The 13,959-nt window shown below is 44.2% G+C and overlaps 1 protein-coding gene across 1 annotated transcript; it reads right to left on the bottom strand.

Annotated features, from left to right (window-relative positions):
- Window positions 1-2,063: 2,063 nt before the first annotated feature.
- On the bottom strand, window positions 2,064-2,882 carry LOC122638902. The gene has a single exon (XM_043831754.1). The coding sequence runs from the start codon at window positions 2,880-2,882 to the stop codon at window positions 2,064-2,066; it is 819 nt and encodes a 272-aa protein (XP_043687689.1).
- Window positions 2,883-13,959: the final 11,077 nt, after the last annotated feature.

Genomic DNA, 13,959 nt, shown 5'->3' with positions numbered 1-13,959 from the left:
GTAGAAGTCACCAGGCGCAGGTCTGCGTTCCGTGAGGGATGAGGACGATGGAGCTGTTGGTGGGACCCGCCACTACCGCAGTGGTTAGGGTACAGGCAAGGGCAGTCCACGTGGCGACTCTCGGTTGGAGTTTGGAGGATATGGGCTTGAAAGGAAAGCCCAGGAGGGAACGGTTACTAGGATAATAACTGCCAATACCTATCTTTTATAAAGAAGGTGGCAGACCTGAAAAAGACACACAAGACACACTAGACAAACCTCTCGCATTTCGTCATTTGTACTTTGTCATTTACTTTTCTTTCTCTGTACTAGTTTAATATTTATTGTGAACGGAAGGGATGTACGTCCATATGCTGAGAGCTGCGAGGCTGCATGTGCAAAGCCTATTCTTGTATTCGGTATGTTGGTTAACGTGATTCCTAGCTTTATCTTGTCATTTTTCTACTTTTAGCATAGTTGTTTTTCAAGCTGTAGCATTACGGGACTGAGTGTGGTTGGTTTAACTCAAAAGACCTTGGAGCTACTCAGGTAGGAGGGAAACCTACTAGCCTGGTTAGAAGTCAGATTAGGCTGTTGTCAACCTCGTTTGGACCTGCGCAAAGGTCCTGGCACGCCCGCGCTATTTTCAAACCGTGCGCTGTGCCCCAATGTGTGGGTGTTGGATTTTTCACCAACAGAACCGCAAGAGAGTGCATGGGCATAAATTTTATAAAAAAAATGCATGGGCATAAATGAATGGTTTAAAAATAGAAGGATGCATTCCAACACACAAAAATGTATTTAATTGAATCAAGTCCTGGAAGTTGAAGTATAGCAAATCTAAGCCTAAACATATCTATCCAAAATCAAAATTTCCCCATCATCCAATCATATCACTTAAATTTGTGGGTCACCAAAATAATGATGCATTCCATTACACCGGAGTTTCAGTGGAATTTGATCTAATGTTTCAATTTTCACTTCAATTTTTATTCACTCCCATAAACTAATTATTGTGGATCCCACATATTTTAATATCACTTTACATCAACGCTTCCTACCCATGACTTCAAACTTCGTCCAATTTATTTTAGGAAAAGAAAAAACTGCTTGAGCGCATGCGGTGCATTGTCCCTGTGCCAGATATAGAGACGTGTTGTTTTTTGAGGGCATAACGGTCATTTTGTACACTCATGTGTCTGGACGTAAGGGCAATGCACCAAACACGCCCATATAGTATTCTTTCTCCTTTTATTTTAATTTAACTTTATCTAACTTAAACACTGGTTTTTTTCTCCAATTAATCACTTTAATTCAAACCAAATGTGGGGCATGGGACTATAATAGTTCACCACTATCTTGTGGCACTGTCTAAATGAGGTGGTCCACATAATAGATTATTTGCACCAATATCACTAATTATTTTCGCTATGGCTTGTTTGATTGAGAGTGAAACTAGAGGGAAGGGAAGTGAAATTTTGTTTTTAGGTATATTTTTTATTGGGGTTGGATGGGGTGAAAAGATCCTCTCCAATGACATTTAACCACTAGAATCGATCTCACACAGTTTATTGAGGGTGTGGGACGGGGAGGGAGGGGGAGGAGGTTTCCTTTCCAATAACTTGAAGGATTGGTGAAACAACAGAAAAGAAAGGGATCGCGATCCTCTTTTGCCGCTGCCCGTGCGGCCGGTGTGCGACCTAACACAGGCAGGGGTGAAATGACCGCCCCACCCACTGTCCGAGCATCCTGTCTGGGTGGGGTCAACGCCTTGTCTGTGTGAGGCCGCACGAAGACCGCATGGGCAGACTGTAACAGACGATCCGACTTGAAAAGAAAGACCTCTGTTTTGTTTCTCACAGATACTTTCAAGTAACTGAAGAGGATACTTATCAAAAAACCGAAAAAAAAAAAAAGTAACTGAAGAGGATGAAGAGGCCTTGGGGGATCATTGAGAATTCACACTTTCTTAATCGGAGTTTTAAACATTCATACATAATTACATACCTGCGCTCTCGGAGAAAACTGCGGCATGTAAGGCAGTCTGACCCATCGGGCCAACAGCGTTGCTCCCCCCTCCTGCTTTAAGTATCTTTGTTACAACTTACAACATGGGCAAACCCGGCTTCCGCAGCCAGGTACAACGGACTCTCAGTTTTTGAGTTGACAATGAGGACGACCATTTTACCGTCTAGATCCAGTAGGTTGAACGCCACATTCCCGTGTTTGCGCCGTAACGCTTCGTGAAGAGCTGTGTTGCCATCATGGTTTTGAGTTCTCCATATTGGCAGTGAAGGCCATTCTGATGATGTTATCTTGACTACCATATCTCCTGTAGTACTTTCACTTTGAGAACTTGGAGTCCCCAATATTGGAAGTGAAGGCCTTTCCCCTTCCTCAGCTTCTCTTAGAGACTTCTCTGAAATTATATCATCTTCTCCTGCAGTTCCACTATTACCTCCAGTGCTTTGACTCTGAGGAGTTTGAGGAGGTTGGACGGAATCAGCAAGGTCTGTGCTGTTGTTCTCCTCGTTTCCTTGTCCGGGTGTTTCTCTATTTCGACCCCTTTCAATACTTTGAGGAGGAGGTCGCTGGAGCTCCCGGAAGGAATCAGTAAGGAGTTTTACGACGCCTAGGTGACCAGCCCTGGCAGCGACACGAAGTGGGTTGTCTCCTCTCACGTTTTGCCGATATAGAAGGGAAGAGCAAAGACTAGCAACATTCCGCACGAACTCTTCACGTCCAAACATCGCTGCAATGTGCAGGCAATTGCTTTCCTCGTGGGTCAGACAGAGGAGATCGCTTCTAAGCCTCTCCTCGGAAACTGTTTCTGATAATAGACAAAGAAAATTTCCTGCTGCGGCTGCTTTGTACAGTCTTGAACTCATACGACGACTCTCCATAGTCTCCCGATTCCTGAGGAGTTGATCCACTACACTCACTCTCTCTATCTTTTGGGAAATGGAAAACAAAAGAAGATATTGTAAAAGGCCTCTACTCTCCTTTGTGTAGATGATCAAGTGTGTGAGCAAACATGAAAGAGTAAGTAGTGCTATAAATAGTTGCAGAGACTTTAGATGGCATTGAACCCATCTTTTTCCTTATTAAAGGCAGCTGGGGATATGGTCATCAATGGCTGATGTTACTGCAAGGAAGAAACTGATTCAGAGATTATTTATTGGTCATGTTTAGGGTGTGCTACTGTGCTTTTGATTCCAAAGGAAAGGCAGTTGTAAGCCAAAGCATAGCTTTCATTCCTCCTAACTATTAAATTGGTAGGTCTTTTCGTCAAAAATTAAATTGGTAGGCTGTCGGATATTAATCTATACCCAATTGTATTGAAAGATCTTTCTCAAAGTTTTGGCTATGAATAGTACACATTTAATCCGATTGGTCAATGAAAGCATCATCTGATCCGCCGTGAGAGCGTGATTTCCTTCCGCCGTGAGCGTGATGGCCCCCTTCGACGGTGATTTTCTCCTGAACTCCCTACTCCCTCTCCTCCGTCATCTTCTTACAACGGTTTTGCTGTTCGCCCACTACTGTTTAGAAATGTTCGGGGCTATAGTGTTTCTGTTTGAGTATTTGCTATGATCCTTTCCTCCGTTTCCCCCAGAACTCTCCTTGGCCTTAGCCTGGACTTGGTCCCTGTTTTTCTCTTTCCTATTTGTTGGTCTACTGTTTCTTTCTTTCTTGACCTAATGTCGGTGGATGGCAACCTGGATCCTCCCCTTCCAGGGATTTTGGTGCCTCTAGCATCCCACACTGGATACCCTGCTTCCATGTCCTCTCCTAATCCCTCCCTTCCCGAGGAGGACACTCTCTCAGAAGATTCTTTCATGGGTTCAGATGATGATGTCACCCTTGATGCCGCCAATGAAGTTTGACTGGCGAAACTATGGGGAAACACCCTAGCGGGATGTATTATGGAGGGACGTCCATTTCGTCGGCAAGCGGTCTCAGAGGGTTTGATAGCGGCCTGGAACCCACGTTACCAAGTGGATGTCTCTCCCTTAGTTGATAGGAGATTTCTCTTCCAGTTCCATCACTCGATGGATAGAGATAATGTTTTACTAGAGGGGCCCTAGACGGTTGCTGGCAATTTACTCCTGTTGGAACCTTGGAATGCCGCTCAACAATGGGAGTTTACCACATGGGAGGTATGGATTCAGTTACTCTCTCTTCCACTGGAGCTTATGGATCCTTCTATTGTTTTATGGTTAGTTGAGAAGATGGGGAATCCCATAAGAGTTATGCTCATAGATGGTACCCAGTTTGGCAATAGGGTTCACTATATCAGGGCACACGTTAGACTCAACATCAAGGCCCCGCTCAGGACTTTGATATATGTTAAACGACACCAGGGTAGTACCCTTGATGTGCAGGTCCGCTACGAGAAGCTCCCTTTGTCTTGCTATTACTGTGGTCTACTGGGTCATGATGATAAATGCTGCACCAGGATGTTCGAAGACTTCACTCAGCATCGCCAACTCCATGGTTGCAGCCACTCTCAAATGTGCCCAGATTTACCAAGGGCGAAGTGTCATCAGGAGATGAGAGTACCACCCCCAGACGATAGGTTGATTCGCAAGGCCAGGATACTATTCTGCACCGTGGATGATGACGACTTAAAGTTGAGTGGGGATGAGGAAAGGCAGTAGAGTATGAGAAGCACGACAACTCCAACCCCCGGCGCCGATGAAGGCAACACCACTGTTACACATAGCAGACGACCCCTTGGTAGGATGCCATGTGCTCTGCTCCTCCTCTGTAGCTACAGGGCAGGTCAGGTGTCAGTACCGCAGCTGGCTCACAGACAGAAGCACATCTTGGTAGTACTGTTGTCCCCCCTAAGACGGGTAAATCGTCGGATCTGTGGTCCCCCTCCATCATTCCCTCCAATGATTCATCATCCTCGCCATCACCTCGTACCTCGGTTAATACTCCTTCCTCCAACTTGCCTTCCCCATCATCCTTCTCCAACTTGTCCACGTCCAATCAGATATTCCTCCCACCCACTATTCAGGATTACCTACATAAATGTCCGAAACACTCATTGGCAGTCTTGTCGCTTTTCCAGCATATGGCTGGCATATCCTTAGTTAGCCACCACTCCATGCAGCAGCTGGACCTGTCTACACCAGGGTTACCTACACCTGGCGCCTCGGATCATGTGGCATGGTATTTTATTCCACACTCATCCTTACCCTCTTTCACTACTCAGTCTATTAACAATCAGTTCTCAGTACCAGATATCCATCATCAGCCTGTTATTACCCTTTGTACCCCTCAGCCCATTACCCACTCTCCAATCAGCAGACCAGTTTTAGAGGACAATTCCCTTGCGCACTTACCTCCTCAAGCCTCTAGCCCAGTGACCCCTCCCCCACCCATGACAGTTTCCCTTACCAGCCTGTCACAACCACCTACCATAGGTTCACCATCCCCTGCACTGCAACCCATGCCTCCATCACAACCTATGGCCAAGTCCAACCATCTAACCAGAGGATAACGTGCCAGTACTCAACCCAAGAATCTTACGGTACTTCATGTTGCTAAACCATCGAGGATGACAAGCAAAGCAAAGAGAGCTCGTCTGGGGAAGAAGTGTCTGGAGGCTCTTCAATCTGGGGAGGATACGACAGATACGTCTATTATTCATGCCATGCCTTTTTTAGCCGCTGGACCCATGGAGACTGGGGTTTATCAGCCCCACGGGTCGCCATAAAAGTGATCAGTTGAAACTGCCAAGGGACAGGGAACCCTCGGTCAATTAGAGCCCTGAAGCACTTGTCCAAACAGGAAAGACCTGACAACCTCTTCCTCACTGAAACCAAGTACCAAGATGATAAAATTTCCCTCATGAAACGTAGATTGAATTTTGATAAGTTTGTTAGTGTTGCCGCTAATGGTACAGCAGGAGGCTTAGCATTATTTTGGAATGATCATATACAGATTCATGTTACTACCTCGACTGATAGGATCATCGACTGCAAGATTGTTTCTACTCAGGGATGTTTCTGGTTATCTTGTATCTATGGTGACCCGGTTAGAAGCTGAAGGGAGGCAGTGTGGGATCAAATCATATCCTTTGGCGCCAATCGTACTGAACCTTGGCTTTGTGTAGGAGACTTCAACTCTTTTCTCGGTTGGCACAAGAAGGTTGGAGGCAATCGTCTTGGAGAGAGAGACATGGATCTGTTTAGGAATATGACTAACAGGTGTGGTCTGATGGACCTCGGGTCAAAGGGACCAATGTTCACTTGGAACAACCGCCAGTATGGGTCTACTAATATTCGGATTAAACTGGACAGAGCTTTAGCAAATGCAGCGTGGTGAACTAAGTTTGATAACACTACTATCATTATACGGCCTGCTATTTCTTCTTATCATAATCCTCTCGTGGTGGACACTGTTGGTATTCCCCTGAAATGTCATCGCCCATTCCATTTTGAGGCAATGTGGATGTGACATGATGGATGCAAGGATGTCATTCAACGTTCCTGGAACTCTCCCCTATCCTGTTCGTATGATCATCCTTTCTCCCAGAAGACTATATCCTGTCGAAGAGCATTGTAGCAGTGGAACAAGGATGTTTTTGGGAATATCCAAGTCAAGATCTAGGATCTTAGGTCACAATTGGAGCGTATACAGGGTCTTCCACCAGGTTCTCATTGTCAACAAGAAGAGGATCGTATTCGGCAACTATTGGAGGAAGAATTGGATCGGGAAGAGACTCATTGGCACCAAAAATCTCATATTGATTGGTTAAAGACTGGAGACAGAAACTCTAGCTTTTTTCACGCATCTATGGTTACAAGGCGACATCATAATCAGATTCTCAAGCTTAAATCTCCTGTTGGTCAATGGTCTCAATCAATTGATGAGGTGGCTACCATCTTACTAAGTCATTTTTCAGAAGCTGTCACTACCCAATGGATTAATAGGGATCATCTCATTCGGGCTTTGGACACCATTCAGCCTGTTATTTCCTCCAATATTAATGCTTCGCTTTGTGCAATGCCTTCTATGGATGAGATTATGGGGGCCCTGTCTGATATGGGCCCTCTCAAGTCCTCAGGCCCAGATGGGTTTCCCCCCTTATTCTTCCAGAAGTGCTGGGACATCACGAAGGAGGACTTATTCCAGCTTATCTCGGATTTCTTCTCAACTGGTAGACTACCCAGGGAGGTTAATCGCACCTATATTTGCTTGATTCCGAAGGTTGCAAATCCAGAAATGGCAGAACAGTTTTGACCAATCAGCTTATGCGGAGTGGCCATTAAGGTGATCTCTAAGATTTTCATGGATTGGTTGAAAGATGCATTGCAAGGTATTATTTCCCCATTCCAATCAGCCTTTGTTCCAGATCGCTTGATTTCTGATAATATCTTTATAGCACATGAATTGTTTCATTACATCAAGCAACAAAAGAAAGGTAAAAGAAAATTCCTTGGTCTTAAGTTCGATATGCGCAAGGCATATGATAGGTTGGAATGGCCTTTTATCCGGGCTACTTTAGCTAAAATGGGTTTTTGTACTCAATGGGTACACCTTATTCTAGAATGTATTTCTATAGTTTCATATATTTTGCTTGTTAATGGGGTAGAGAAAGGCTCCTTCTCCCCTTCTAGGGGAATATGCCAAGGAGACCCCCTATCCCCCTTCTTGTTTATTCTGTGTTCCCAGGTCCTTAGCTCAGTCATTGGGAGGGCGGAACACCAACAACTTGTGCATGGAATCCGGGTCCATAATAGAGCTCCACCAATCTCCCATCTCCTATTTGCAGACGATTGTTTGCTCTTCTCACAAGTTAGGATGTCTGATGTCAAGTATCTCAAGGAGTGCCTTGACATTCACTGTGGAGCTAGTGGCCAAGACATCAACTTGACTAAGTCCAATATTTGTTTCAGCCTAAACACACCGGTGAGACTTAAATGTTGGTTTTCTAGGGCGCTTAAGGTCAAGTATGGTTCAGGCCCATCTATGTATTTGGGCCTCCCCTCTGACTTTGGAATCTCCAAGTCTGAGTTATTTAAGGATATCAGTGGAAGGGTTTCAAATAAGGTTTAGTGTTGGAAAAATAGGCTCCTATCTCAGGCAGGCCGTGAGGTTTTAATTAAGTCTGTGGTATGCTCCATGTCTACATACGCGGCTTCCCATTTTACCCTTCAGGCCTCTCATCATAACCAAATTCGACAGTCAATCTCCAACTTCTACTGGGGATAGAATGGGAGTGAAAAGAAAACTCATTGGGTGTTTTGGACTCGGCTATGCTGGTCCAAAGAAAAGGGTGGGTTGGGTTTTTGAGACCTAATCCTTCACAACTGTGCTTTATTGGCAAAAGTGGACTGGCACCTTTGGCAAACACCAGATTCTTTATGGGCCAAATTCATGAAGGCTGTCTACTTCCCCAATAGGGGCTTTTTTGAGGCTGCTAATGGTAATCGGCCTTCGTGGGCCTGGAGAAGCTTGCTAATGGGTCAGAAGGTGTTGAAGGATGGATTAGTTTGGCGTGTGGGCCGGGGCAACGATATTGGTATCTGGGATTCGAATTGGGTTCCCAACCTGCCCAAGTTTCAGATACAAAGCCCTAAACCGGTTGGATGCCCCTTCAATGTTGTAAGTGAGTTGATTGACCAGGCCAACCATTCTTGGAGGCTGGATCACCTGACGCAATTGTTCTCTCCTGTGGAATGTGCAGCAATTCAGCAGATACTCTCCCTCTCTTCCCCCAAGATGATAGGATGATCAGGGGAGGAGACAATAAGGGAATATTTACAGTCAAATCAGCTTACCACTTACTTTCAAACCTTTAGGATTAGCAACAGTCCACTGAAGCTTCGTCTTCAACTAGCCATAGTTGGGATCAAATCCCTTCTTCTACATGGAAACGTATTTGGTCTTGCAAGACCCTTCCTAAGATAAGATCTTTCTTATGGAAGGCCTGTGCACAAGGCATTGCGTCAGGAGAGAACCTCATGAAGAGACAAATTTGGGTGGATCCTGCTTGCAGTAGACGCGGGGTGGCTATGGAATCCATTGATCACGTACTATTCGATTGCCCTTTCGCCAGGGCCTGTTGGTTTGGAAGTAACTTGTCATTCATGGTACCTGCTAATGTTACTCCAACTCTCCCCAATTTTCTCGGACAATGGAGTCAATTCGGTTTTCCTAGTAAGGCTAAAGGGATCGAGGTGCTCAGTCTTGCATCCTTCATCATGTGGCATCTTTGGTTGGCTCGAAATGACGTCCTCTTCAATTAAAAGATGGGGTCTCCCATTGATGTTTTCCTTCGAGTCCAGCACGCTTATATTGAGTTTACGGATGTGACCAGTGATACTGTTCAGCCTTGCCACACGCCTACTCCTAGACAGAATTGGGTGCCGCCACTCTCTGGGTTTTTGAAGTTGAACTGCGATGCTACCTGCACTGTTCAAACTTCACAAGGGGGTCTAGGCTTGGTCATTCGTGACTCGTCTGCTGCTCCAGTTTTGGCTGCCTCAATTCCAGCTTGTTTCAACAATGTTCTGGTAGGGGAAGCATTAGCTCTACGGGTAGGCCTCATCTCGGCTGGGGAGGCTGGACTATCCCACTTCTTGGTGGAATGCGACAACTCAAAACTGGTTGCTCTGCTTAACAATGCCAACTCCACCTCCCCCTCATGTATAGCAGTTATTGTGGAAGATATTCGGGTTTTGATGGCCCATCTAAGTGTTTTATCCACTTGTTGGATCCCTAGGGAGGCAAACTGTGTTGCCGATTCTCTAGCTAGGAAGGCCCTCTCTTTGGCAGGGAAGATTGTTTGGCCTACTTCCAATCCTTGGCTCCTGGACTTATGTAATCAGGAAGCTATGGCTTCCTCCTACTCTCTTTTGCAGTAAATTTCGTATTACCAAAAAAAAAAGAAAATTTTAGTGTGCAATCTTTCTTTCGATGCCTGAATGTCCACCTCTCATTTTATATCCCAAAAGGTTTTGGCTCCTGTCCTGCAATGGCGGGAGCTGGAGCGTCCAGCACCACCTAGGATATAGACACATGCCATGTTATTATTCCAACGGTTGATAGAAAATAGGCAATTTATAATCTCGTTTTGCAATAACCCGACCCGAAAATCCTGAAACCTAGATTAAAACCTTCATCTTTCTCTCAGCCCTTCCCCCTTTCTTTCTATTAATCTCCATCAACCCTTGGTGAAAGACTCCATCTTACCTGGTTCAATGGCGACCGGCGACAGCGAGGCTAGCCAGGTTAGCTCTTCTCCTTTTCTCTCTCTCTCTCTCTCTCTCTCTCTCTCTCTCTCTCTCTCTCATTTTTGTTCTGAAATCTAACAAATGCATTTCGTTTTTGGTACGGGGAAGTGGGAGAAGATTTTGACTAATTGAAAGTCATACAAGGAGTCTGATGAGACCCACCCTTGAATTTGGTACAGGGGAAGTGGAAGAAGATTTGGCTAATTGGAAGTCATACAAGGAGCTTCACCATCTGGATGAGACCTGCCCTTGAATTTGCATAGTTCCCAATCTATGGCTGCAATCCGTGCATCATATCATGATGCTTTGGGGAGCATTTCCATTGTTGTTCTTATTAATTATCCTGTTCAAAGACCGTTCTTTCTATAACCTTTATGTCAATGGATTTATTTTCCAACTACTAATTCATCTCAATTGCACCAGTCATGCAATGCCCCAAATTAGTAATACTCTGCTTCCTCCCTAGATTGACGTACTGGAGAAAATTTTTGCTTCAACAAAGTAAGGTTTCACAGTATCTAATAGAAATTCTCTTATTCTTCTTTGATCCTTTATTCATCTCTCTATAAATTTGACTCTGGACAGTGAGAATCACCTATACATATGTTGATTCTATAACATTGGGCATTTATTTTGATGATTGGTGTCAAAAACTTCTGAAGCTTCTGATCAATTGTTTCAATTAGTCATTATTCTAATATTGCTCTGCAGCTTCCAGTGGATCTTCATTCTATCCTTTCCCAAACTTTTTAACCAAAATTTTCTTCCACCTCCTCTGTACTAAAAATGAAAATGCATTTGTTAGGGTTTCAGAACGAACATGAGAGAGAGAGAGAAAAAGAAGAGCTTACTTGGTTAGCCTCGTCGTCACCGGTCGCCGTTCATCTTTCATCGTTCGCCGTTTGCCGTTGAACCAAGTAAGATGGACTCCTTCGCCTAGGGTTGATGGAGATTATCAGAAAGAGAGAGGGAAGGGCCTAGAGAAAGACAAGCGGAGGTTTTAATCTACGATGGGTTTCAGGATTTTCAGGTCGGGTTATTGTAGAACGAGATTTTGAGAGATGGAAAGTGGATTATAAATTGTCCATTTTCTCTCAACCATTGGATTAATAACATGCCATGTGTCTATATCCTAAAGTGGTGCTGGATGCTCCAGCTCTCGCCACTGCAGGACATGACGATATTCTTTCTTCTCTTAATTTCCTCGTAGATTCCGTGTTTTGGCTTAGACCAAGTTCGATTGGAACATCAATCCTCTCCAACGCGCCAGATCCTCAGCACGCATCCAACGGCTCTGCACACCGAGTATGCATCCTAGCACATTGTTAGCCGTCAGATACACACTGAGGGGTTGGCGCACCGGAGAGGATTTTGTTCCGTTGGGATGTATTCTTTATTCTTTATCAATTTTTATTTTTTAATACTATTCTTTAGGGCTGCAACAGGGTCGGGTTGGGCCGGGCTTTATAGAACCCTAACCCAACCCTAAGTCCACTTAGTTGGGCCCAGGCCAGACCTGACCCTAACTTAGGGCCAGAAAAATCCAACCCTGACCCGCCCTCAGGGTCGGGCCAGGCTGATCCTGATTGGCCCTGATCATGGGGAATGGGAAAGAAATGCATGGCTTGGAATGGACTGGGGAGAACATTATCAATTTTACATAAAATAACACTATAATAAAAAGTAGGGAAGTAGGGAAAATTAGACTGCCACCCCTTGAGGTTTGTACTAAATATAGTGCGACCTCCTGTGTTTTCAAAATATACACCTTGACCCCCTGAGTTTAGGGTACTTGTTACACTCAGCCCCACTCCGTTAGAGCATTGTTGGTCATTGATGCCTTAAAATGACAAATATACCCTTAATGGGGTGTGAGCTTACCATTTTGCCCATAGGGCAGCCCAAACTTCACACCCCCTTCCTCAGGCCATCTTCAAGCCCATCACCGACGGGAGGGATATGGCTAAGCGAATTTTTATCTCCTACAATTCTGACACCCTCCAATTCCCCTACAATCCCTCACATGGGAGCTGAAATGAACACTTACCCACTGCCTGGACACACTTCCCAAGGCAGTGGGTAAGTGGTCATTTCACTCCCATGTGAGGGATTGTAGGGAATTGGAGGGTGTCAGAATTGTAGGTGATAATGATCCAGGGCTAAGCAAAAAAGCCAACATCACCAACTGTTTAAGGTTCTTGCAGTGGCCTCTCATCATCATTGACGTCTCCATCATGGTTGTGTCACTCGCTGGTTTCACCGGAGCTTGCTACCACAACATCGTACTTCTCTGGTTTTACCTCTTTACCATGTTCTTCATCATCGCTGCCCTCATCGGTTTCATCATCTTTGCCTATGGCGTAATCGATAAAGGCTCCGACAGATCCATTTCGCAACACTCCTACCTCGACTACTACCTCTCCGACTACTCCGGTTGGCTCAAAGACCTGGTTGTGTACAACACCTACTGGTCCAAGATCAGCTCTTGTGTTAGAGACTCCTATGTCTACTCCAAGATGGGCTTGCATATTAATGGGGTGACTGAGACTGTTGACAGGTTCTACTACCTCTGAAAGCTCAACTTTATAAGGGCTTCATAACCACTTTCTCAGAGAGAATAGTTACAAAGAGACGATCATAAGTCACTGGAATTAATTAAAGACACTTTTACAAAAGCAGCCAATACATGAAATCTACCAATTAATTACTGCAACTCCCATAGGAAAGAGGGTTACAAGAAGCAAGCAAAAGTAACTATTCTTCCAATAATGTTCTCCATTAATCTTCCTTTCTTCCCAGTTTCATTTTCATCCTTAATTTTCAGTTGGGTTACTTGCTTTTAATGTGAAGTAGATCTTTAGCTTTTTGGACATCAAAGATAAAATGTGGTTTTCCAAGATTTGGGTAGAATTCATCTTTGAAAGCAAACCATATTAAGAACCCAGAAGAAGATGAGAAGCTCAAATTAAATGAGGAAAACACTCTTATCGTTATCTGTTATAGAGATTGACCCATTCTCTCCCCAATTTTGTAATTTCCCCCCTTTCTAAACCCATACAAAATGTCTATGTCTTGATATCTGCCTCAGGTTCACTCTTGTCTTTGCTTCATACTTGGCTGAATGGTAGGACCCGTTTCCACTAAAATAAACAGAGCACTTGCTCGTAAACTAAAATTTCTTCAAATTCAGCTATACCCAGGAAAACCCTAGCCAAACGAGTCTGCAAAGCACCATCCTTTCTCTTCTAGCGCACGCAGAGATTGATTGAAATCGTCGATTGCATGTACTTGGGTGAGCCTCTGAACCATTTTCAAGAAGTGGAACGAAGGTTGCAACGGTGGTGGGGCAGTGGTTGAAGAAGAAGAAGAAAGAAGAAGAAAGAAGAAGAGGAAGAAAGAGTGGTGGGTCCCATTTTTTTATGTTAGAAAAATAAAAAATTAGAAAAGGGTTATTTTAATTGAAGGGCAAAATTGTCATTTAAATTTTATACTTAACACCGTCCACTTAAGGGGGTCAAGGTGTATATTTTGAAAACACAGGGGTCGCACTATATTTAGTACAAACCTCAGGGAGTGGCAATGTAATTTTCCCTAAAAAGTATTATATCACTTATTGTCTTCATATATAATATATTATATAAAAAATGTGGGTGACATTTAAAGTTTATAATGTAAATATATATTTTTTTGGTAAACAAGACATTATTGAGGATAGTCATGCATAAAC

This window comes from Telopea speciosissima, chromosome 9, assembly GCF_018873765.1.
Source record: "Telopea speciosissima isolate NSW1024214 ecotype Mountain lineage chromosome 9, Tspe_v1, whole genome shotgun sequence".
Taxonomy (NCBI): domain Eukaryota; kingdom Viridiplantae; phylum Streptophyta; class Magnoliopsida; order Proteales; family Proteaceae; genus Telopea; species Telopea speciosissima.
This window is presented reverse-complemented; position numbering and strand designations above follow the sequence as displayed.